General features: G+C 38.0%; 2 protein-coding genes across 2 annotated transcripts in view; one reads left to right on the forward strand and one right to left on the reverse strand.

The window, feature by feature from the left end:
- CLVS2 (clavesin 2) overlaps nt 1–8,725 on the forward strand; it is a gene marked incomplete at both ends in the record, with an annotated part of 35,813 nt that extends 27,088 nt beyond the window's left edge. The window contains 3 exons of the mRNA XM_083349812.1: nt 4,237–4,347; nt 6,147–6,367; nt 8,638–8,725. Of these exons, the coding sequence (XP_083205938.1) occupies nt 4,237–4,347; nt 6,147–6,367; nt 8,638–8,725 (420 nt within the window). The remainder of the gene's footprint in view (nt 1–4,236; nt 4,348–6,146; nt 6,368–8,637) is intronic.
- Nucleotides 1,143–1,592, reverse strand: LOC310635360 (small ribosomal subunit protein eS17-like). The gene has a single exon (XM_083354213.1). The coding sequence runs from the start codon at nt 1,581–1,583 to the stop codon at nt 1,176–1,178; it is 408 nt and encodes a 135-aa protein (XP_083210339.1). The 5' UTR covers nt 1,584–1,592; the 3' UTR covers nt 1,143–1,175.
- Nucleotides 8,726–22,913: the final 14,188 nt, after the last annotated feature.

The following is a 22,913-nucleotide window of genomic DNA, read 5'->3' on the forward strand; positions in this document are numbered from 1 at the left end:
CTAAAGAGCTGAAATCCATAGGGTTTTGCCAAGGTGTTAAGTGTACCTTCCATGATATATTATGGGTTTGAAAACAAGAAGGATTGTGGTGCTGTCCTGATATCTACTCACACAAAATCAGATGTTTGGTGTCTCTCATCTCTCATCCAGCTTCCTTTTCAGCCATAATGCTTTGAGAATCCACACACTGGGGGAAAAATTCAGGCATTTTTTTCCCCTTGCCTCACTGGAAGCCCTGCATGTTCACAGTCTGTCAAGAATTGGGTAGTTCAGTGTTGACTATCGCAATGTAGACCCAAAGTACTGGGAGACTTCTGCAGAAATGTGAACTTCAGGGTGTTCTGCTGCTCTTTTGGGGATTCCTGGCATGCTAAAGGTATAAAGATTGGTATATTTTTCTCTGTTAACTCTCTGAACATTTATTCAATAAAATCCTCTTTGTCATTTTACTCTGACCTAACCTTATTGCCTTTGAATCCTAAAGAAACCCATTGGTTTCCGGCTACTCACTGAGTTGCCGACACACAGACTACTGCTAAGCTTGTAAGCCGCCCTGAGTCTTCAGAGAAGGGCGGGATATAAATGGAATTTTTTTTTGTAACTAAGAGTTTCTTTCTTATCTTGCATAACTGCTTCTGAAAGAAAGTTACTCTATCTTGTTCTCTACTTTTCCCGTCTTCATGTTTATTCTCTTTGAAATCTATTTTATTGCTATAAACTTTCCATCAGATGCCCTTTCTGCCTTCCTTTCCTTCATTATTTCCTCCTGTTTTCTTAGTGATAGACATTAACTCTTATCTGACTTTCCTTCCATACTGTAATAAAAAGCCTCTAGCAAATCCTGAACTAAAACTTGCTGAAGAAGTGAAAAATGTCTCCCTCATTTCACAAATCTCATAAAACCCCTTCATGTTTGCTGTCTCTTTCTCTCTTTAATATGTATACATCACTTGTCGTCAGCTCATAATACTACTCTTTTTGTCATTTGACCTATCCTGCAGACATCTCTGGTCTAGGACTTCTCTTTCCTAGCAACCTGTCATGTGGTTTAATGGGCAGAAATTTCTTACTTCTTCTGTACAGGTAGTCCTCCACTTATGACAAGTGAATTGTGCAATTGTTAAGTGAATCCAGCTGCCCCCATTTATTGTAAAAGTGACAACATGGAAATGTCTTTAGATGGCACCTCTTGGAGTTTTGAAGTTCATCCCTATGGTGGGCTGTGTGACCTGCAGGTTGGACAGGCTGCCAAAGTCCAGCAACTTCAACTTTTCCTTGGTATCTGGATCCACTTCAATGATCTCCTGATCCAGGGCAGAGACCTCTGGGACATAGTTAGCCCTTCTTTCTCTTTCCTCTTCTTGTAGTTTGATGGAGATACCTCTGACTGGCCCTCTTTGAATGCATTTCATCAAATGGGTGACATACCCAGCAATTTTGTTCCGCAGTTTCTTGCTGGGGATGATGGCGGTCTCCTCACACACTCGCTTGTTTGGGTGGAAGTCATTTCCAAGGCGAGTGTAATATTTTTCAATGATCACCCGGGCTGCTTTTTTCACCATCTTCGTACAGACACATCCCATCTTGGCAGCTCCCGGTCAGAAAGGGGCTGTCCCCATTGATTTTACTTGTCAGAATCTAGCTAGGAATGTTGCAAATGGTGATCACATGACCTTGGGTTTCTGCAGCCATTGTAAGTGCCGGTTGCCAAGATCCCAAATTTTGATCACGTGACCATGGGGAAATAGTTGTAAATCACATTTTCAATTCCATTGTAACCTCGAATGGTGGGTAAATGAATGGTTGTAAATTGAAGATTACCTATAATAGTGTTTCATTTATGACAAGAAAAAACTGCCAAGACTTTCCATCCTTGTCTTACTCTCCCTAAGGAAGAATGTTTTTTTTTCTTCCATTTTTATTCTTATCTTTTGCTACAGTAAGTGTTAGTCTGGCCCCTTGCCAATCAATAATTGTTTCTATCATAAGTAACGGGTTGCAATGCCTCTGGAAAATTACTAAGAAGTTTTTCTTCTAGCTTCCTCTGAGGGGATTTTTCTTACTTAAATGGGCTCCTTAAATGTAATCACACTTCTTGTATTGTCTGTTCTCTTTCATTCATATATAAAATCACCCAGGACACTTCTGTCTTATAATTATATTATATATACATATACATACATACATGATCCATCATTCAGGAAGACTGTCAATGGTTCTATTTTAGCTCAAAAATATTAATGAGATGGAAAATACCAATGGACTTCAGAGAATTGGAAAAGATTATTTTCAATAAGTTCATTTAACAATTTTAGATTGAAAGTGTAAAGACAACTAAGGATCCCCAGCCAAAAAAATTGACTGTAAAATGTAACAAATGTTAAATCTAGTTTCTTTATACCTCATGATATATACCTGTGGTGCTAGATATTCTGAGAGTTTAGGTCAGCACTTTTAAAAGTTTTGAAGAAATGGACAACTTACCAGCATATCTGATTCAAGAATATTGATGGAACTCACTGAAATGGGGAGAAATTTCTGTGATGCAAACTGATGATCTAATATTAGACCTGATTATATATTAAAAAGGAGAATAGGCCTCAAGGATCAGTGCTCTCTCTTTGCTTCAACATCTACATCGGGCCGGTGTGTTAGTTCATCCATTGCCATGGGATGAATTATCATCAGTATGCTAATGATATCCAACTATCTATCTCAGCCTTTGGTGACTTAAGCAATGCCATGAACAGTGTATGGAGGCTGTGAGAATCTGGATGCGGAACAACAGTTTTCAGCTGACTCCTGGAAAGACTGAGTGGCTCTGGATCTTGGGACCTATTGATTCTAGGAGTATGCAATCTTTACTGATTCATCCGTATTTGGAGTACTATGTCCAGTTCTTGGTAGGATATTTATTTAAAAGAGAGATGAGGAAGTTGTAGTGGAATGGAAAAGATACCTCCAGATAGGTGGGCTGGCTATCAAGCTGATTATTGAGGGTTTTAAAAAGCTTTAATTTTTAACTTACAAAACAGAAGACTGTGGTAAGATATAGTTGCAATTTTCAACAATTGAAAAGGTTCTACTTGCAATAAAGGACAGCTCTATTCTTCATTGAAATTTAGAGCAGAAAAAGATTGGAGGATTGAAATGAAAACGAAGGAAATTCAGGCCAAATATTTAGATCAATTTCTTGACGCTAGGAGCCATTGAACAATGGAACACACTATGATAAAACCTCACTGGAGGTGTTCAAACTAAGAGTTAGAGACATAATAGCAAATAAGCATGCAGCGTTCACACTTCGGTTATTCAACTGAAACCCAACAGTTATACGCATAAATAATTTAACACGGAATAATCAAACTGCTGTTTTAATTTATTAAAACATTTAAATCCTCTCCTTCCTGCCTCCAATTTTTAATCAATGATAGGAATCATGCTTAAGAACATACTATATGTTAAAACATAATCATAGTTTCAAGTAAAAATAAATGCATGTAAATTTCTGTATGTAAAATGGAAAGATTATATGGTGGCAAATAATATAGGCTGAAAATATGTCCATTGTTGCTTGGTAGAAACCATCCGCTCTCTTTATTAGAATTCTTGTCCCAGATTTGTAACTGGATACAGAATTACTGTCCTGAAGTGGAAGACAACTTTTGTTTAATAAGCTTGCATAAAAAAAATCTCTAGTCTGAAGACATGATTTTAAACATACTGCTTATGTATGTTTGTATGGTGTGTATCTTAATCTTTATAGTGAAACCTGGCTGCACATTTATTGTGAGGATGAATTTGTGTAACTCCTCAACTTACAACAGTTCATTTATTGACTGTTCAAAGTTACAACAGCACTAAAAAAATGACTTGATGACCATTTTTTCATGCAAACGTTGCAGCATCTCCATGGTCATGGGATCAAAATTCAGACACTTGGCAACTGACTCATGTTTCAGTGTCCCGGGGTCATGTGATCCCCTTTTCTAATCATTTGACAAGTAACTTCAACGGAGAAGTTTTCAATTTCAGTGATTCACTTAACAACTGTGGTAAGAAAGGTCATAAAATGGGGCAAAACTCATTTAACAACTGTCTTGCTTAGCAACAGAAATTTTGTGCTTAATTGTGGTCATAAGTCGAGGACGACCTGTTTTCACAGCTCTGCTAAAGATATAGAGAAAGTGGCAAATAAAGTAAAACATCTCCTTCTTATTTTGTGTTCTCTTCTAGGACAGTTTCCCTGCTCGATTTGGAGGAATTCATTTTGTCAATCAGCCATGGTACATTCATGCCCTTTATACAGTTATACGTCCGTTTTTAAAGGAGAAGACAAGGAAGAGGGTAATTTTATTCATCTTTGTTTCCATCATATTTCTATAACTTTATGAAAGGACCAATAGCCTTGAAAACTAAAGAACAAATACATGTTTGCAGTGTCTTGTTTTGTGACCTTAATTATATACATACAGTATGGCAGATAAAACATCAATACAATTAGACTTGGAATATTCTTTATCGGCCGAGTGTGACTGGATACACAAGGAATTTGTCTCTGATGCATAAGCTCTCATTGTACATACCAACACTAACACATTTTAGAATACAGCAAAGGATAAAATGGATTTTCGACTCATTGTTTCTTGAATGGCCCAAGTTAGTCCCATTTATTAAAAGCAGAATAGTTATTTGCACAGCTGCCTAAGCAGATTTGGTTCATCTTAAAATCACTGTTCGGAAATGGGAGAATTAAGCTATGTAATCTTCGTAAAAAGTATTATTTCTATATATTCACATAGTCCATGACAGATGTGTTCATTGGAATCTCATCCAGCAGCTTAAAGATAAGTGTTGGTTGAACTCTAGGGTTCACTTCGTTTCTGTATTTCTTGTCTGATGCTTATCAATGCAGTATGTAAAAATAGTAAAAAAAAATCATTATTCTACTTCGAATTGGAAGTGCACAAGGTGACAACACCATTAAACCCACACACAGAATGACATGCATACATTCACCTGAAAACCATGCCTCTCACTTAGGTCCCAAGGTGTCTTTTTTTTTTAAGCTGCAGGCAATTTTCAAAAGCATCTTGAAATTGAGAATTTAATAAGCTTGCTCTTTGGAAGCTTAATACTAAATTCTATAGAAGCTGAAGGCAGTTAAGTTCTTCAGTTTTCCAGTTGCTTCTCTTTGTGACCTAATGGGTACCATTCTAACAGAATTGTCTGTTAGTAACCTCTTTGAATTCTTGTAAACTGTTGCTTCTGTCATCAGTAATATTATCCAGTCACCTGGTCCTCTATTGATCTCCTTTTTAAATTGTTGCTTAGTATTCCATTCCAATTGTTACTTCTTGATCATCATATGCCTTCTTCAAAAGGCAAAGGGAAAACCCTGGGTATACTCACATTTTTAAAGGCTAACCGCAATTTGTTGTGGTCTACCGAGTCAAAACCTTTGGGTAATTAATAAATTAGTAAATAGTCATCTTTTTGGACTTTTTGTTATTCAGTGGATCATGGGCATCTGAATGCTTCAGATCAAAATGGGGAGAGATGTATTGTACCTTTGGGGTCTTAAGCTCTGACCCTCTTAGATATGCATGTAATTTCATGATGCGCTACCATTGGGGTGGAGCTTGTATTGTGCCAATGTAATATATTTTCTTCTTTTCACTGTATTGTGAACTTGGGTGATCCTAACTCTTCTAAATCAGTGGGTGCATAAGCCTCTTTACAAATATTTTAGTAATACCTGAACGGGGCTGAAGACCTTAAGGATCCATTTTAAAATGACTTTAAAAAAGGCACCCTGACATGTCCTAGCCCAAAATAGCTTGAATGTTCCTCATAGTTTGCCTTGTGCAATTGAGAAGGTCTTGCTTAGAGCTATTTGGATTATAGAAGAGGATTCATTTTCATTGGATTCCAAATGTTATTTGGAAGTAGAAATATGAGAATATGAGTAATCTTTCAGCAGCATGTTTAGATAACCAATTGCATTTTTTTAATCTTCTGAAATCTTTGGGAAATCTTCTGTGGTAAAAACCGCATCTTTGAGCTCTCCAGCTTTTCAGATAGCCATATTTTATTATTATAGATTCTGATAACTTTACAGTTTATTATATTCCTCTTTTCCCTAGATATTTCTCCATGGAAACAACCTCAACAGTCTGCACCAGTTGATTCATCCTGAAATTCTTCCTTCTGAATTTGGAGGAATGCTTCCACCTTATGACATGGGCACCTGGGCAAGAACACTGCTAGATCATGAGTACGATGATGACAGTGAATATAGTGTGGACTCCTATAACACATCTGCAAAAGAAGTTGAAAAGGAGCTCTCACCCAAATCCATGAAGAGGTGAGTTCATGATGTCTTCTGAAGCAGGAGATGCCTAAGTGATCTCCCAGGTCAAATAGACAATAGAATAACAGAGTTGGAAGGGACCTCATCTAGTCCAAACCCCTGCTTAAGAAAGAGACCCTATACCATTTTTGACAGATGACTGTCTATGCTTTTCTCTTACATTATGGGGCCCTAATTTAAAAAAAATAGGGATGGGACACTAACTCAATCTTTGGATCAGATTGCTCACATGGCAATCTGGAACTGCTTCTCTCCTCCTTGAACACCCTCCTTTGGTATTCTTTCCTTTGCTTGGAAGGCAGCTCAATTCTCCTCCCAGTCCTTCTCTATATAGAGGAGCAAAGAATTGCTTCCAATCTTGTTCCGATCAGAACAGCTGATTTCAGCTCCCATTTGTAAGCAGAAAACTCCCTTTCTCTATATAGGAGGAGAAACAGAGCATAGAGGAGGAAATAAAGCAGTATTATGGATGAAGATGCTCCCTCTCTGGATAGAGAGATGTACTACTTACAAGGCATCTATGCATCATTATGCTTGTGCATAATCAGAGAGAAGACCAACTTTTCATTCTTCAGACACTTCCACCAAAAAAAGAGAGAGGGAGAAAAAAAAACTTTTGCAAATTTATCAGACCTGGGAAACTTGCTGTACCTATGCAAGCTGTACCTATGACTATTTTCCCTAGGAACTAAAGAATACCCATCCTGGTAAATGTAGTGAAGCATATGCTTTCCAGGACCTTGGACTGAGCCCTCTCAGTTATCCTTGTTGCTTATCCTTTCCCTTTTCCCACCCCTCTCATTGTGGATTTTAGTATTCCCTCTGCATTTGCATTTCTCACTTCATGATCTCTAGCTTCTGAACATGGAGGCCAGAACATCTACTTACTAGTTCCCATTGTTAGAATGCCATTATCATTTATTTAAGCAATGAAAATAAAACTGATGTAGGGAACCATTGAAGGGTGAGTTGGAGTGGGAAATCAGTTGATTTTAAAGGTCAGCTTTGAAGCTGAGTGTTAGCTTGAAAGCCTTGTAAATAGGCAAGTTTTCTCATACATATGCAGATTTTCCTCACTTTACAATAGGTGAATTTACTTTAGGCAGGTTTTGCAGGAACATGACCCTAGCACAAAGCAAGTAAAGCCTGTGCTTAGCATGCACAAGGGTATAGTTAGCATGCATCCATCATACCAACTTGTATCTCCCACACTGTTTATCCAGATGCTGCACAATTCTTTCAATACCAAGCTAGACAGTCTTACTGGGGAAGGAATTGCATATAGATTTGCACTTCTGTGCTGTGATCTGCATATAGAAGAGCCTTACGGTTCCACAGTGGTTGCAGTTCGTTGCTGAGCTGCTAAGCTGTGAAATATTCCAAGTTTGCTGAGCTGAACTTGGCTGGAGGATTGCATCCATGCCTAATTCTACTTGAACTGCCCACATTGCTTCAGGCAAATGCTGCAATACCCTCTTTTAGTTCTTATTTTGTAACAGAGCCTTTGCGGTCCTTTTCACATGCAATATTCACATGCAATTTCATGTACAATAAGCTGGGGCCTTTCCCTCATGGGAACATCATCCTGTGCAAGCTGTCAATTGCCCATCAACTTTTGATGGAACCCCCTCCCCATCCCCCAAAGCCCTCTTTCAGATGGATGGTATAAAAGGCTGCTCCCTAACCAACCTTTGCCCATTCCTCTGAAGACTATCAGCTGTAAACTTTCAGATGCACTTTTTTCTAGTTGATCAGCTTGTCTTCCTAGCTATAGTGAAGACTTTTGAGTGAAGGGCTTCTGGGAATGAAGAACTGAAGACATATAAAATAAGGGGCAGAAAAGTGCTCCCTAGCAACATGGAATCAAACGTCATTCAGCCTTTACCTCCCTTAATGGCAAAGGCAAGGCATGAGGGAGGTAACTGGGAAGAAAATCACTCCCACCCATCTGGAAGTGGCAGCCTCAAAGTGAACCAGCTTTTAAAAAAAGAAGGTTGGCATTTAGGTGGAGAATGCATGTCAGCAAAAGCCACAATAGACTGAAAGGAGAGGCCTGCTGGCCAAATCTGACCTTTAAATCACTTTTTTTCATTGCCGCTTTAGGAAACATGGCTGATTTCTTTTCAGGAGGGTCTTGCATCATCCATCCTATTCCCCAAGCATATTTTCTGGTCACTGACGTGGTTTTTTATAATGCGAAGGAGCTTGCCTTTTCGTTGTTGCTAAAATGAGTCACAATTGGTCGTTGCTTAATATTTTTCTAGGTCTCAATCTGTTGTGGACCCCGGAGTGCTCAAGCGCATGGATAAAAATGAAGAAGAAAACATGCAGCCATTGCTTTCACTTGACTAGCAGCCTGAGCGTCAAATATGAATTAGGGTGGAAGCTATTGCTTTTCAGAGCCATCCATCGAGAAAGAATGTACAAGTTGGAGTCCTATTTTTCATGTTAACGTAGCATATTCTAATGAGGCAGCAGGTTTTGCCAGGCATCCTAGCTACCACTCAACTGGAAAACAGGGTGGGGAAAAAAAATAAACAGGAGAAAATATGAATAATATATTCTCTTAAGTGCCAACCTGTTTGTAAATAGTCTTTTCCTTCTCTGTGCATTTGTAAGTAATGATAGGAATTATACTACAGGAAAAAAAGAACATAAAGTGGCCATTAATGTGTCAGATGAAGGCACTATAAAAGAACAGAATGAACTCAGACAAAAAAACAGAAAATCAGACCCTAGGTAGATGTCATCCTTTTTATACAAAGCCATATCTCAGCTGCCATACTGCTTTATTCATTTCTTGCAGTTTCCATTTAGCAAGATAAGATCCATAGACATCGTAACTCAGATTTGCTGGTTTAGAAGATTGCCACAAACCTTGCCAGAGCTCGTCGCAGAGATTACAAAATAATTCACTGTGGGGGGAAAAAGAAAGAAAAGAAATAGCTATAGAGACAAGAAGCTGAATACCATTTCTTGGTATATTTTTTGGAGACATCTGATTTTCACAATCTGGATTTTGAGAGCTGTTTGGTTCCTGAACATGAAAGAAGTCTCATCTTGGTTCCGTATCTGAGAACTTTATCCTTGTGGAACCTATTTCGTAATCCTCTGCTCCTTCTACTTCGCAGATGGATGAATGATTTCTAAACTGTATGAAACAAAAGTCTGGATACATATCTATATATTTTTACCAGTCTCTATACATATAAAGTGTCATTGGTAGATAAGTATATTTAATCAAGGATTTATAAAAAAATCATACCTATTTGGTGTGTTTAGAGTTTATTATATATTGTATATTAAGGCAATGTCATTGTTAGTAAAATATTAAGTACATCATCCTCCTTGGAGCAAAACTCAATTGTTAGAAGAATGGTGTGCTGCAATGCCATGCTAAGGCCATCTTTTGTTTGTGATGTAATTGTGTAGATGAGATATGTGCCATATTAGACTGAAATAACATTTTTACCTCAGAAGATCAAACAGTACCTGAAGTGGACTGTAGTTTAGGAGTGTGTCTTCATCTTTGATTGTGCTGATATGCATGTGTATTTCTGCCATACGTCAAAACAAGAGTTGCACCCTACAACTATCTTTCCTTCAGAAAGATTTAATATTACAGTACAGTTTAACAGGAATGACAAGATCTCTTGCTTGCAAAAAAAAGTATTATGAATAAGCTTTCAAGGATACTTGAAATCCTTGGCCACAATGGGATTCATTGTAATACTAATTTTAAAGGTCTTTGGTTGGGGGGGGGGAAAGCATGAATATGTTCTGATCACTCTACTCATTTCAGAGATTATCCCTGAAGGCTTCATGGGTGGACTATTACATCTCATTTTGGCTCTACCATTGTTGTGTGATTCAGATGTTTACTCTTTTCACCAGAAATGTGTTTTCTGGTGAGTCATTTCCATTACTAATTACTATTAATATAATGTTAGGCTGTAGTACCTGCTAGACCATTTTATATGCAATTGAATGCTAAGATAAGAAAGGCGCATTTGCCTTAATTTCTCTTTACCTTGTGTTGATTAAATCATCCTCATTTTGGTGGTATAGGGCTACATACAAAGTTACACCATAAACTTCCAGCTCTCTTGTGATGTGTCCTCAAGAGGATCCTTGCAGGGGTGAGCATAAGACTTCAGTAGGAAAGTTCCACTAAGAATGTATACTTTTTATATCTAAAATGTCCTGTGTGTTAAGCAGAAAATTCTCAGTGGAAGAATGTTGGATTAGTGCATCAGAACTGATCACTACTGGTAGAAATGACTTAGCAAGACTGATGCTGATCACATCAGAGTTCAAGGCATGTCTCTGAAACAACACTTGCATCTCTTAGGATATGCTACAGCTTCCTTGGAAAGATTACAAAAAGTAAGCAAAAAGTGAAGTCTTCACATTGAGCTTGACACGGTGATTATTCATGATTTTTTTCCTGAATAATCACTGCTACTGCCTTCTTTTTTTATTTCTTTATTTTTGCTTCCTAGTCTAGCTTATAGTTGGAGATTTCCTGAGGGTTTGTCATCCAAATATTAAAAAGATCCAACCTTACTTCACTTCCCTGGCCAGCCATGTGTTGCTATGTATGGTCACTTGCTGAGACATTAGAGCAGGAGTCCCCAACCTGTGAGCCACAGCCCACTACCAGTCCATGGCCTGTTCACAACTGGGCCATGTGAGTGGCTGGCTGGTGTGCACGTGTATGTGCTCATGCACAGCCCCACTCGTGTGAGTGCAACAGGTGCTTGCGGTTCTACTCATGGGCACTCGCAGCTCCACTTGCACGACCGTTGTGGGTGCTCATGGCCTCACTCGCAAAAGCAACAGGTGCTCATGCACACACACACATGTCTGCCCCTCCTACACAACCATCACCTCTTTCCTCCTCCCCACCTGGGCTGCTAATCTGGAAAGATTGGGGAACTCTGCATTAGACTACATGTAAATGCATTCAGAATTACTGCTGAGAAGATATTGAATTGGGAATAGAAATTAATCTACTTTCTTTAGTCAAGTACTTACATAAATCATGTTTTGAAGCATATTTGTCACATTCACACTTTTCTGTTTTAAGTGCATAGAGAAAAAGGAAATGGCCAGTTTCTTGGTATCTAGTTTTGGCTTTAACCTATCTTCTTGTACCTTCACCATCAGAAGGAAGAGCTTGACATATCTGTACTTTCCCAGGGTAATTTCATGCTAGTAAGTTAGAAGTAAGTCAGTTAGTTTATATTTGTCCTTTGAAGGTTTCTTGAACTTAAAAGTCTTCTGAGCACCAACTGTACATTGTTGTAAGGCTTTATAGGAATAAAAAACAGCTGGACAGTTAGACCTTGGTACATGTAGTCCTCAACTTATGACCACAATTGAGCCCAAGGTTTTTGTTGATGTGAGACATTTATTGAGTTTGGCCCCATTTAACAACCTTTCTTGCAACAGTTAATTGAATCACTGCAGTTGTTAAGTTAGTAACACCGTTGTTAAGTGAATCTGACTTTGTTTGTCAGATCATATGACATGGAGATGCTGCAAAGGCCGTAAGTGTGAAAAATATTCATAAGTCATTTTTTTTCAGTGCTGTTGTAATTTTGAACAGTCACTAAATGAACTGCTATAAATCAAGGGCTACCAGTCCTATCATCTGGTAGAATTAGGATGGTAGAAAAAATATCTTTTGGGATATTTATTTATTTATTTTATTTATTTTAATTCCATTTATATCCCGCCCTTCTCCGAAGACTCAGGGCGGCTTACAAACTTAGCAGTAGCCTTCATTCTATGTATATGCCTGCTTATTAGGGCTTTTCACACACACCCCCAAGCGGCATTATTACAAAGTCAGCTTAATTGCCCCCAACAATCTGGGTCCTCATTTTACCTACCTCGGAAGGATGGAAGGCTGAGTCAACCTTGAGCCTGGTGGGATGCGAACCTGCACTAATTGCAGGCAGCTGGTGTTACTTAAGGAGGCATTAGCCCACTGCGCCACCAAGGCATTGTATGCTCAGCAATACAAGCAATAATTATACAGATATATTTTCCCCCTGTAAAATAAGAACAGAACAAAGACACTCGGCTTTTCAATATTTTGCAATATTTTGAGGGCAGTCATCAAAATACCTTCACAAATTACATCATAATGTAATTATAACTTAATATGTAAAGAGTTATATTTGATGTAGTTCGTTAACTCTATTTAATTTTAATTACATGTTAATTTATCAGTTTCATCTAGATTAATTAAATCACATGTAGTATTCTGGCTCTGCCCAATTTTTGGAATAATGCCATTCAAAAAGCCACTTGTGAAGATTAATCCAGAAAGGAGTGGAATGAATGATCCTCCTGTGGATCATTGGGCTGGAGTGAAAATGTGATTAAATTGCCTTTTAATTCTAAAGAAGTTTTGGGATAAAGGGCTTCCATATAGTACCAAATCTCTCTCAAATGATTTGAAAGGGAATAGCCTATAATCTTCACTTGAGCTATAATCTTGAAATGCTGAGAACAAGTCAATCACTGCTGTCCCACTGATCTTTAAAAGGAAAAGCTAAAGGTTTCCCCTGTCCAGTTGTGTCTGACTCTAGGAGGCGATGCTGAGCTCCATTTCTTACCTGAGGGAACCAGCCTTATTCCATGGTCATGTGGCCAGCATGACTGTACACTGAGACTGCTGTTACCACCCCACGAAGTGATACCTGTTTACTTACATTTGCATGCTTTTGAACTGCTAGGTTGGCAGGAGCTGGGACAAGTAACAAGAGCTCACCCCATCGCATGACACTCGGGCCTCAAACATGGGCTCTCAACATTGCAGCTGACAAGCTCAGCGACTTTAACTGCTGAGCCATTGTGCCCCTCCCCCCAACTGATCATTAGGATCCTGCCATATATATATACATTTACACAAATATGAGCTGTCACTACTGTGACCACTGCCTGTGGATGGCCTTGGGTTAGGCTGAAACAGGAAATAAGATTTGTCCCAAGTTTGGGGCCTAGCAAGGTAATCTAAATACTTAACAAACATTATATATATATATATATATATATATATACATATATATATATATATATATATATATATATATATATATATATATATATTATTCAAATTGCTAATAAAGAATTTAAGGGAGGCTGATATCTTTATTAGCAATTTGAATAATTTACACAAATAATGAGCTGTCATAAGTTGTGACTATATCCTGTGGATAGCCTTGAGTTAGGCCAAACAGGAAAGAAAGAGTTAATTAGCAAGGCATATTCAAATGACTTGACAAATATTTAACACACACACACACACACACACACACACACATATAAAAAATTCATACCAGCCCTGGAGCAAGAGAAACCCTCTTCACCTTCATTGCGATCCTGAAACAAAATGAAATGCCTTCTTCCTTTTCAGAATGTTTTGCCCGTTTGTTTTCAAAAAGAAAGAAAATTCTACCAGGCCCTCATTTTTTATGTTTTTAGGAAGTTCAGGAAGAGTTGTGAAGGTGGAATGATAGAATGTCACCCCTTTTGCAACCCATTTCTCCCAGCGCCTATAATGGCTATTGGCTGCAGGTAGAAAGCATGGCAATATGTTATAAGTAAAAGCAATTTTTTTTTAGGCTGTAAGATGAAAAATTCATTGTACCGTCCATAGTCCATACAAAAGAAACACTAACAACAAAAGCAAGCAGCTCCGAGCTAGGCACAGTAATTTTATTTATAGAGAGGGAGAGAGAGAGAGAGAGAGAGAGAAATCTCTTAATTTTACCACTGCTGAGTCAATTCAGCATTTTTTTAAAAAAGAACTTGATCAAGATATGGAACTAGGGAGAGAGAGAAAGAACAAGCAAGGTTTCTTTCATTGCAGGAATGGACTGCATCATGCTTGGCAGAAAAGAAAGAAATTGTTGCGAGATAAATCCATTGAGATTGAGATTATAATTGGGGTTGTACATCAACTGAGCCATTCATAAATCAACTAAACTGCCACGTTCAGCCTAATCCAGAGGGATCCCAGAGACCTTGAACTCACACTTGCGTCATCATATAGAAGCGTTCATAGATATATTTGCCTAAGTGGAGAACTTGAGGAACCCTCTTCATTTCTGTATAGTGTTACAATATTTCAGCAGAGTTTCTCTCTGTTCGCCCTCCTTGGTTAAGCAAAAAGCAAAAAGCATTGCAGAAAGATGTGCTCTCTCTATAGGACTGTATTAATTCATCTTCTCTTTTTTCTTAAAAAGAATTGAACCTGTGTTTGCTAACAAGATTTTCGCTGAGAAAAAAAAAATAGGCAGTATTCTAATTATTTGTAAATATTTTATATTTCATGAGTCTTTCTCCCAGATATACAGGTAGTCCTTAGCTTACAACCCCAATTGGAACTGGAATTTTTGTCATAAGCCAGTGCAGTTATAAAGTGAATCATTAAGACCAGATCTGCTTTTATGACCATTTCTACTGTATTCATTAAGCAAATGACACATTCTTAAGTGAATAACATGGTCATTAAATAAACTTGGCTTCTGCAAATGACTTTGCTTGTCTGAAGCCAAATTCCAATCACGTGACTGCAAGACACTGCACCTATCACAACTATGAGTTGGTTGCCAAGTGCCTGAATTGCAATCACGTGACCATGGGAGTGGTACAATGATTAGTCATCAGTCATTTTAACTGAGGCTATCATAACTTTGAATTGTCAGTAAACAAATGGTCATAAGTCAAGGACTAACTCTATGCAGTTTTTGTAAAGCAGGATGTTTGTGCCATAGTTCTTATTCACAGCAATAGGAAGGTCAGATTTTTTTTCTTGGCATCAAGGTTCAAAACTATTTAATCTAATATAAGTAGTCAATGATCAATACTACACTTGGAACAGTTCTGCATAGACCAAGACAAAACTGTTTCGGATATGATTGTTTGGGATTTATTTTTTGCATTTGAATTCTCTATGTGTGCTTAATTGCAATTTATGAAATGTCTAATTGATCAATTACTTCAAGGAGCATTTGGAAAGATTTCTCAGGATGTAGCAGATTGATTATGCATTATTCATCATCCATCTTTTAGCAAAAATAGAGATATTCCAGAGGAAATACTTCCCTTGTAGAAAGTATGGTCTGAGAGCAGTGACAAATACCACTTGGATTGTACATCCTATTTAAAACAGATGTAGATTGGCAGATGGTGATGGTAGAGATTGAGGAAATGGAGAGCATGCTACATTATTTAATCCACAAGTAGATGAGCAGTTCTGTAGATCACATGTGCCCATCCTCATGGCTTTTATAGACTCCTAATTTCTGCCTTAGTTATTGTTGACTCAGTCAGACTGAAAAAATCACACTGCCTTTCATCAGCACATATATTCTTATATGCATCAGCTGTGATCCAAGGATCTTACTCTGAATCCTTACTTCATGGGCAACCTCTTCCTCCTGCATCAACATGGGGAAAGTCTGTCCTCCCAGTTTGCTACATAACATCCCATATCCCCAGTTGTGACTTTCAGGCCTGGGGTGGGGGGTGGGGGTGGAAACATACTGCTTGCTGATAATTGGCATAAAGCCTACCACCCCAATTGATGGCATTACTCCTGGCTCAAGTTTACCTCCTTCAATATTTGTTTTTCAAACAGTAAACACATTGATAAAATAGACTTATGGAGGGTAGATGAGGACAGCCATGGCACACTCTTCTCTTCCTGCCCTCTCAATCATGAAAGCTGAAGTTGCAATTTGACATTAACTTACTGAACCATAATTAACCACAGTACTGAAAGCCAGTTAAAACCATCCTATTTGTATTTTACACTCTGATGTGAATTACGAATTAGGAAATGTGAAAAGAGTTCAGGTAAATTTTGGAAAAGTCTTGAAAATAATACAGATAGTCCTTGACTTTCAGCCACAATTGGGAGTGGAACTTGTGTCATTAAGAGATGCAGTTATTAAATAATGAGTCACACCTGGTTGTGCAATCTTTTTTGCCAAGGTTCCAAAGCAAATCCAGCTTGCCTCATTGATTTTACTTTTCGTAAGGCCCCAGGAGAAGTTGGAAATGGTGTTCACATGATCCAGGATGTTGTAACTGTTGTAAATACTGTACATATCAATTTCCAAGTGTCCAAATTTTGATCCTGTAACTGAGGAGTTAGCGTTGAGTTTGATCTTCACCCTTATGACAGTAATGTGTGATGATAGGTTGCAAGTCATTTTTGTCAGCACCATTCTAACTTTGAATGACCACTAAACAAATAATTGTAAGTCAGGGACTTCCTAACTTACAATTATCCACATCTAAGAATTCTGCATGTAACTCTGAGCAATGATCACCTTGTGAAATATCCAAGAAGCCAAACTTAGTGTTACTAATAAACCACCAATTTCTGTACCCCATTCTGTGTCTCATTCAAAACTAAAATATCCTCATCCATTATCCATTTCTCTCATACATTGTCTAACTGCAGTTGTGGATCTCAACAAAAGTTTGTGAAGTTTCATAAATTTATACTATAGATACCTTTGTCAACATTTCACTAGTAAGCAACTTGGTTTACTTTTGTTTTTCTGTGCTTCACAAAAGTACAAAAGAGCCAGCGCTTGTCCAAGGACGTCTCCGTGGTCATGTAGCCGGCATGACTAGACACCAAAGGTGCACGGAACGCTGTTACCTTCCCACCGTAGTGGTCCCTATTTTTCTACTTGCATTTTTACATGCTTTCGAACTGCTAGGTTGGCAGAAGCTGGGACGAGTAACAAGCGCTCACTCTGCTATGCGGCACTCGGGATTCAACACGCCAAACTGCCAATCTTCTGATCGACAAGCTCAGCGTCCTAACCCACTGAGCATCAATAACTGTCCAGTTTCATCATATATATAAAAAAACCAATAAAAAGTCCTTTCATGATAATCTTAGTGCCAAATAAGAAAACAAACCAAGCATAATGTAAATCGGGGAAAAAAACATTCTAAAACAAGCCTTTAATCAACTTATGGTAATGGGATATGGAAGGAAAAAAAATAAGTACTTATGTTTACAAATTAATAATTTAATACTGCATAGTTTGATCTTGATTTCAAGTACTTTTCATGATTGTTTCATTTTCTGTTTATTTTTACTCATTAGTTATATCCAGCAGCCATAGTTACCCCAAATGGTATGTATGCCATGATGTCATTCTGCAAATGAGGAAGTTGTATAATTACATCATCACTTCTGTTACAAATGTGTAATTCATGTCATTTGCAGAAAGACACGAGGCTACCTATATGCCTCTGTCCCCAAGACATCCATGGCTACTTTTCCTTGTTAGTTTTTTCTGAGTAGAATAGAACTAACTAGAGGAAAGAAATGATACAGAAAATAATGTTTACATTTTATCGATGCAGAACATTTGTCAGCCTAATTATTTGTAAATCCTGAATTTTGCATGGTGGGGAGCAAAAAATGTCTTCTGTTTTTAATGAAAAGGTTCAAATATTTCATTTGCAAATTAAATTGAATGCTGAGATTTAAGAAATTAAGTCTGTTCTAATCTAAAGCCCCAAGTGGAGATCAAATCCCCTGCATATGATGATACAAAACTTTCACAAAATTGCTTTTTTTTTTCAAGCTCACAAGGTGAATTGTTTTATGAGATGCATATTCATGCTGTTGTGACATTTAAAAAAAAATGGATGAGAGTGCTCTAAAGTATTTCAGGCCCCCAGGCAGAATGATAAGGATGACCCATCTCCCAAAACTGCCAAAGTAATATGAGCTTTTGAACGTTTGTGTGAATTGGGCCCAAACCACACCACAGACAAGAATTTTGCTGAAAGAGATCTTGTTTATTGTTCTGTACTGTTTGGGAAAAAAATGCATTTATTGTACTACATTTGTGCCAAAACCGATCGGTATATGTACATGAAATAGAACTTTTTCATAACCATTTATTCACACAAAACTCTTTGAAAAATTGTAACAAGCCTTTTCACTGTTTATATAAACAATATATATTTGAACAAAAATAAACTCCTGAAGCTAATGCGTACAGAGGGCTTCAACTTTGTCAAAATAAAGCTTTGATGAGGAAAAAAAAAGCTTTAGACAATCCTGATTTTATGTGACAGTTAATATTTTGCAAATCTTTCCATGCTGTTATTTTTGAAAACCAGCATTTTCTATTTAGGTTTTTTTGAAATAATAGCTTTCTGAAATGTCCATACATGAAATTAAATCAATATGCACTAGTAGGTCAGGATATAAAAACTTTATATAAGAACTGCCATGTTAGAAAACAGTTGTTTTATCTTTTTGCAAAATCCCTAATCTTTTGATAGGACTCCTATCTTTATGGTTGTCACTTAAAAAGCATGCCATAAGAAGAATGGAGGCTGCTTTATTTGTAATTCCTTTCCTAAATGTTTCTAACCACTGAAATGGTATTGTCCACTATTATGGCAGCTAACATTACATATTCCATTTCCATGATATACAATGAAAGAAACAAGTTTTTTTTTTCTTCTTCTTCTCCATATTCCAACCCAAAATTCTCTAAGGGAAATTCATTCTTACTGCCAGGAGCAGTTTTGTGACAACAGCCCAGTGGTGGGATTCAGCCAGTTCACACTACTTTGGCAGAACCAGTAGTTAATTTTTTGTTGCCCAGGTCCAGAACGGACTTCCGGAAGTGGCATCCACACAGAGAACCAGTTGTTCACATATTTGAATCCCACCTCTGCAACAGCCCCATTTCTCACCATCTATTTAGACTGCATCAATATAACATGGATTTTCCCTGCAGGGGAGAGGATAAAAAAAAAAGCCAAATCAGCAGCCCCCCCCTCCCACTGCACAATCAGAGACCAACCATATAAAAAAGGGCGAAGGCTTTGGTCATGTGGACATGGCTGACATGACTTTTTTAGCAGTGTTTCTCTGCTTCCCAGACATCTCTGTTTATATTGTACTCTCATCCAGGTTGCTGTGATGGAGAGTTACTGACCAGAATTGAGCTTTGAGCTTTCTAACATAATTCTAAGCGACCTCCTATTTGTCTTATATCTACACAGTATTATTTCTTTGCTTACATCTTCCTCTTTTTCTCATCTCCACTAAATTCTTGCAGATTACATTGGCTGCGAAAGAATCTTTTCTCATCTTGCTAAACAAGCATCAATATAGTATATTTCAGCATATATCAAAAAGTTGCCCAGAAAATGGAAGATCCAATCCAGCAGCAAGTGCTCACAAGTAACAGTGGGTGACACTTCTGATAAGGATATGGTGTCCTAATTGTCCCAAATTCAACCTACCAACATAAAGGATCCATGCCTGAGTATTAGAATGAAAATGTACATGCAGAAAAATAAATTCATAAGTTTGCATGCATCTATGCTGGCAGCCATCCAATGCATAACCTGATCTGATTATGTGCCATCAAATTAGTATTAAATGTTAACAATGATACAATACAATTCCTTTATGAAAGAAGTCCCCAACCTTTTGGGCACCAGGGACCGGTTCCATGGAGAAAGGTTTTTCTGTGAACTGGAGAGTGCATGGTTTTGTGTACTGCCTGCATCCCACAGATGGGGCTTTGCTTGTTTGTGTGGATCAGTTGCTGGCATGCCGTGGCCCAGTACCGGTCCATGGACCAGGGGTTGGGGACCCCTGCTCTATGACACACTATCTGTTACCTATATTTCTAACAGTGCAACCATTGCCACTCTAACCGAGCCCATCTATCTTGCTTCTGAGCTGCCAAAATCTAGATGACCACTAGACAACAATGGTTTTGACTTGTCTATGGCTTTGTTGCCATACAAGAGTTATTTACCATTTTGAAGTTCAGGTGCAATAGCTCCATCTTAAGCTTGCAACATTGTTCTGCATCATCATCATCATCAAATGTTAGATTATACCCTGTTGTTTTAAGGAAGAAAGAACTGTGAAACAGATCTCCCTCTGTGATCTCACTTGGAAAGATCTCTTCTTTCTTATCCCTGGGACTTGCTCCCATGAGTATTTGGATTAAACCCTTAATAAAAACATAGTCCTTACAACATGTAAAGAATCGGGTGTGTGAATGTTTTATTGAAATGAGGCTACTTTGAAAGTATTCCTATTTTATATATTTTCAGAAGCTGTTATCTAGAAACCAAATCTCAAGACTAGTTCATTGTTGGAAAGGTGCAACCTCCCTTTGTTCATTTATAGCCAAATTTACAGTAATTAGCCACATTAAGTAAAACAAATGCACCCACATTAGCACCAATCTTGTGGCACTCCTTCATACCTTGCTGAACTGCCATTCAAAGCTGGTAGTGATCTTCTCATTAGACCAGATGGTTCACAGCTGGCACCCTCATCACTTTCAAAGAAGATTGACAACTGTAAAAGAGAAGAACAACAGTTCTCCATCAGAGAGATCTTGGCAAGATTTATCACCCCTGGCACATGGATTTTCTGAGCATTTCATTCCTTATAAACTGAAACTATACGTTTCAGGTTTCTGAAACTTGGTATGTGCAAATCCCAGAGTCACTTCTACAAGCACACCAAATTTGAATATGACTGCCATGCCTTACTACTGTAATGGGCAGGCTCCATTATATTTTTTTAACTTGAGGACTACCCACCCATATGTGTAGGCTAGATACTGTACATTGGCATAAATTGGTCTGTAAACCTTGTCTCTAGGTTTCACAGTTTGGCAGGAAAACTCAGAAGCTTTTTTTGTTTTCATTTCAACCTCTTGATTCTTGCCCTGGTCCGCTTTCAACAATAGGCCAGCCCCTGTTTCACATGTCAGGGTTTGTGATTTTTCCAGACTACACTGTATTTTCCCTTTTGTGAGCTAAACATGCAGAGCATGCTTAACCGTTCCTTACAGGGGTTGGTTTATGGATCCCTAAGCATCCTGGTAGCACTCCTTCTGAAGTGGTTCTAATGTCTTCATATCCCTTTTAAAATGCTGTGGTTAATTTTGGACACAATCTTCCTAATACAGGCTATAGTTATATAACATAATGGAACTATTGTCTCTTATAACTTGAACTCATTATCTCTATTAATGGAGCCTTGGTGGAGCAGTGGGCTAATGCCTCCTTAAGTAACACCAGCTGCCTGCAATTAGTGCTGGTTCGAGTCCCACCAGGCTCAAGGTTGACTCAGCCTTCCATCCTTCCGAGGTAGGTAAAATGAGGACCCAGATTGTTGGGGGCAATAAGCTGACTTTGTAATAATGCCGCTGGGGGGGGGGGGGGCGCGAAAGCCCTAATAAGCAGGCATATACATAGAATGAAGGCTACTGCTAAGCACATTGATTTGTGCTTCTTAGATTGTAAGCTGCCCTGAGTCTTCGGAGAAGGGCGGGATATAAATGGGATTAAAAAAAAAACAAAAACCTAAGTTTGCATTAGCACTTTTAGCTGCAGCATCACATTGCTTGCTCATGTTAAGCTAATGGTCCACTACTATTCCTAGATGTCTATGAAAATTCTTAGTCATCCAGGTCATGGTTGTCCCTAAGATGCTTTTTTCAAAAGGCAACTGGACTTTCTTGTTTTTCCTCTGCATGGTATGTATCCTCCTTGCATCACCCAGGAATAACTGAGGGTAGCCAGGCCATTATTTTACAGAATTCTTGGAAGCTTGGAAAACTGAGTGCAGAGTACTGCATAGTGATAGTCATACTTTCCCAGTGGGATTAGAGTTATCACTTTGAAGCAATCTGGCATGAAGCCAGGCCTTTTTTATTTTTAGCAAGGATATTCAGAATTATTTATAAAAGAAGAAAGATGGAATAGTCCCAAAAGATAATACAGAAATAAGATCGATCCAGCCATCACCCACCTATGAATACAATAACCACTGCAATAAATCTCCAGTTGTATAATCAGCTGGATAAAAAAAGCTTTTTTAAAGCTTCATGATATCTCCCTTTTGTTTTACTCACATTGTGAATATGCCATCAGAATAGCAACACTGGAAGTAACAACAGGTCAAAACTGGAGATTATTACACAAAATACATATAATTCAGGGATTATAGGTTAATTTATTAGCTGAAAATAATTTCATTATGACACCAAGTGTAAAGTGAATGTCTGATTAAGTTCACTATGCTAAGTGAACTGATAGTGACAGGGAAGAAGTTAAGGTAATATTCAAAGATGGATAAATGGAGAATAAGGACATTTCAACGAGAAGAAAGAGATATTTGAACATTGGCTCACATTTTTCAAGCATCATTCACAGAGGCAGAAAATGTCCAGAAAAAAACAGGTAGAAACTGGTGGGTTTTTTAATACTAGCTGTTCAGAGTTTCTGGGTGGTAGGTGAGATCACGATGCATTTTTTATTTAAATAGGATTAATGGAAGGGTTAGTTTCAAATAGCTTCATGCATTTTTTAAATTTATAATTTAATTTATAATTTCAGCAAGGACTCCTCTAAGCAGTCTACAAAGAAATTTGGACATTGCCCTTAGAACTGACCTTCATACCAGATTAACCTTGAGGCTAATCTAATA

This window comes from Vipera ursinii (genome assembly GCF_947247035.1).
Source record: "Vipera ursinii genome assembly, chromosome: 1".
Lineage (NCBI taxonomy): Eukaryota > Metazoa > Chordata > Lepidosauria > Squamata > Viperidae > Vipera > Vipera ursinii.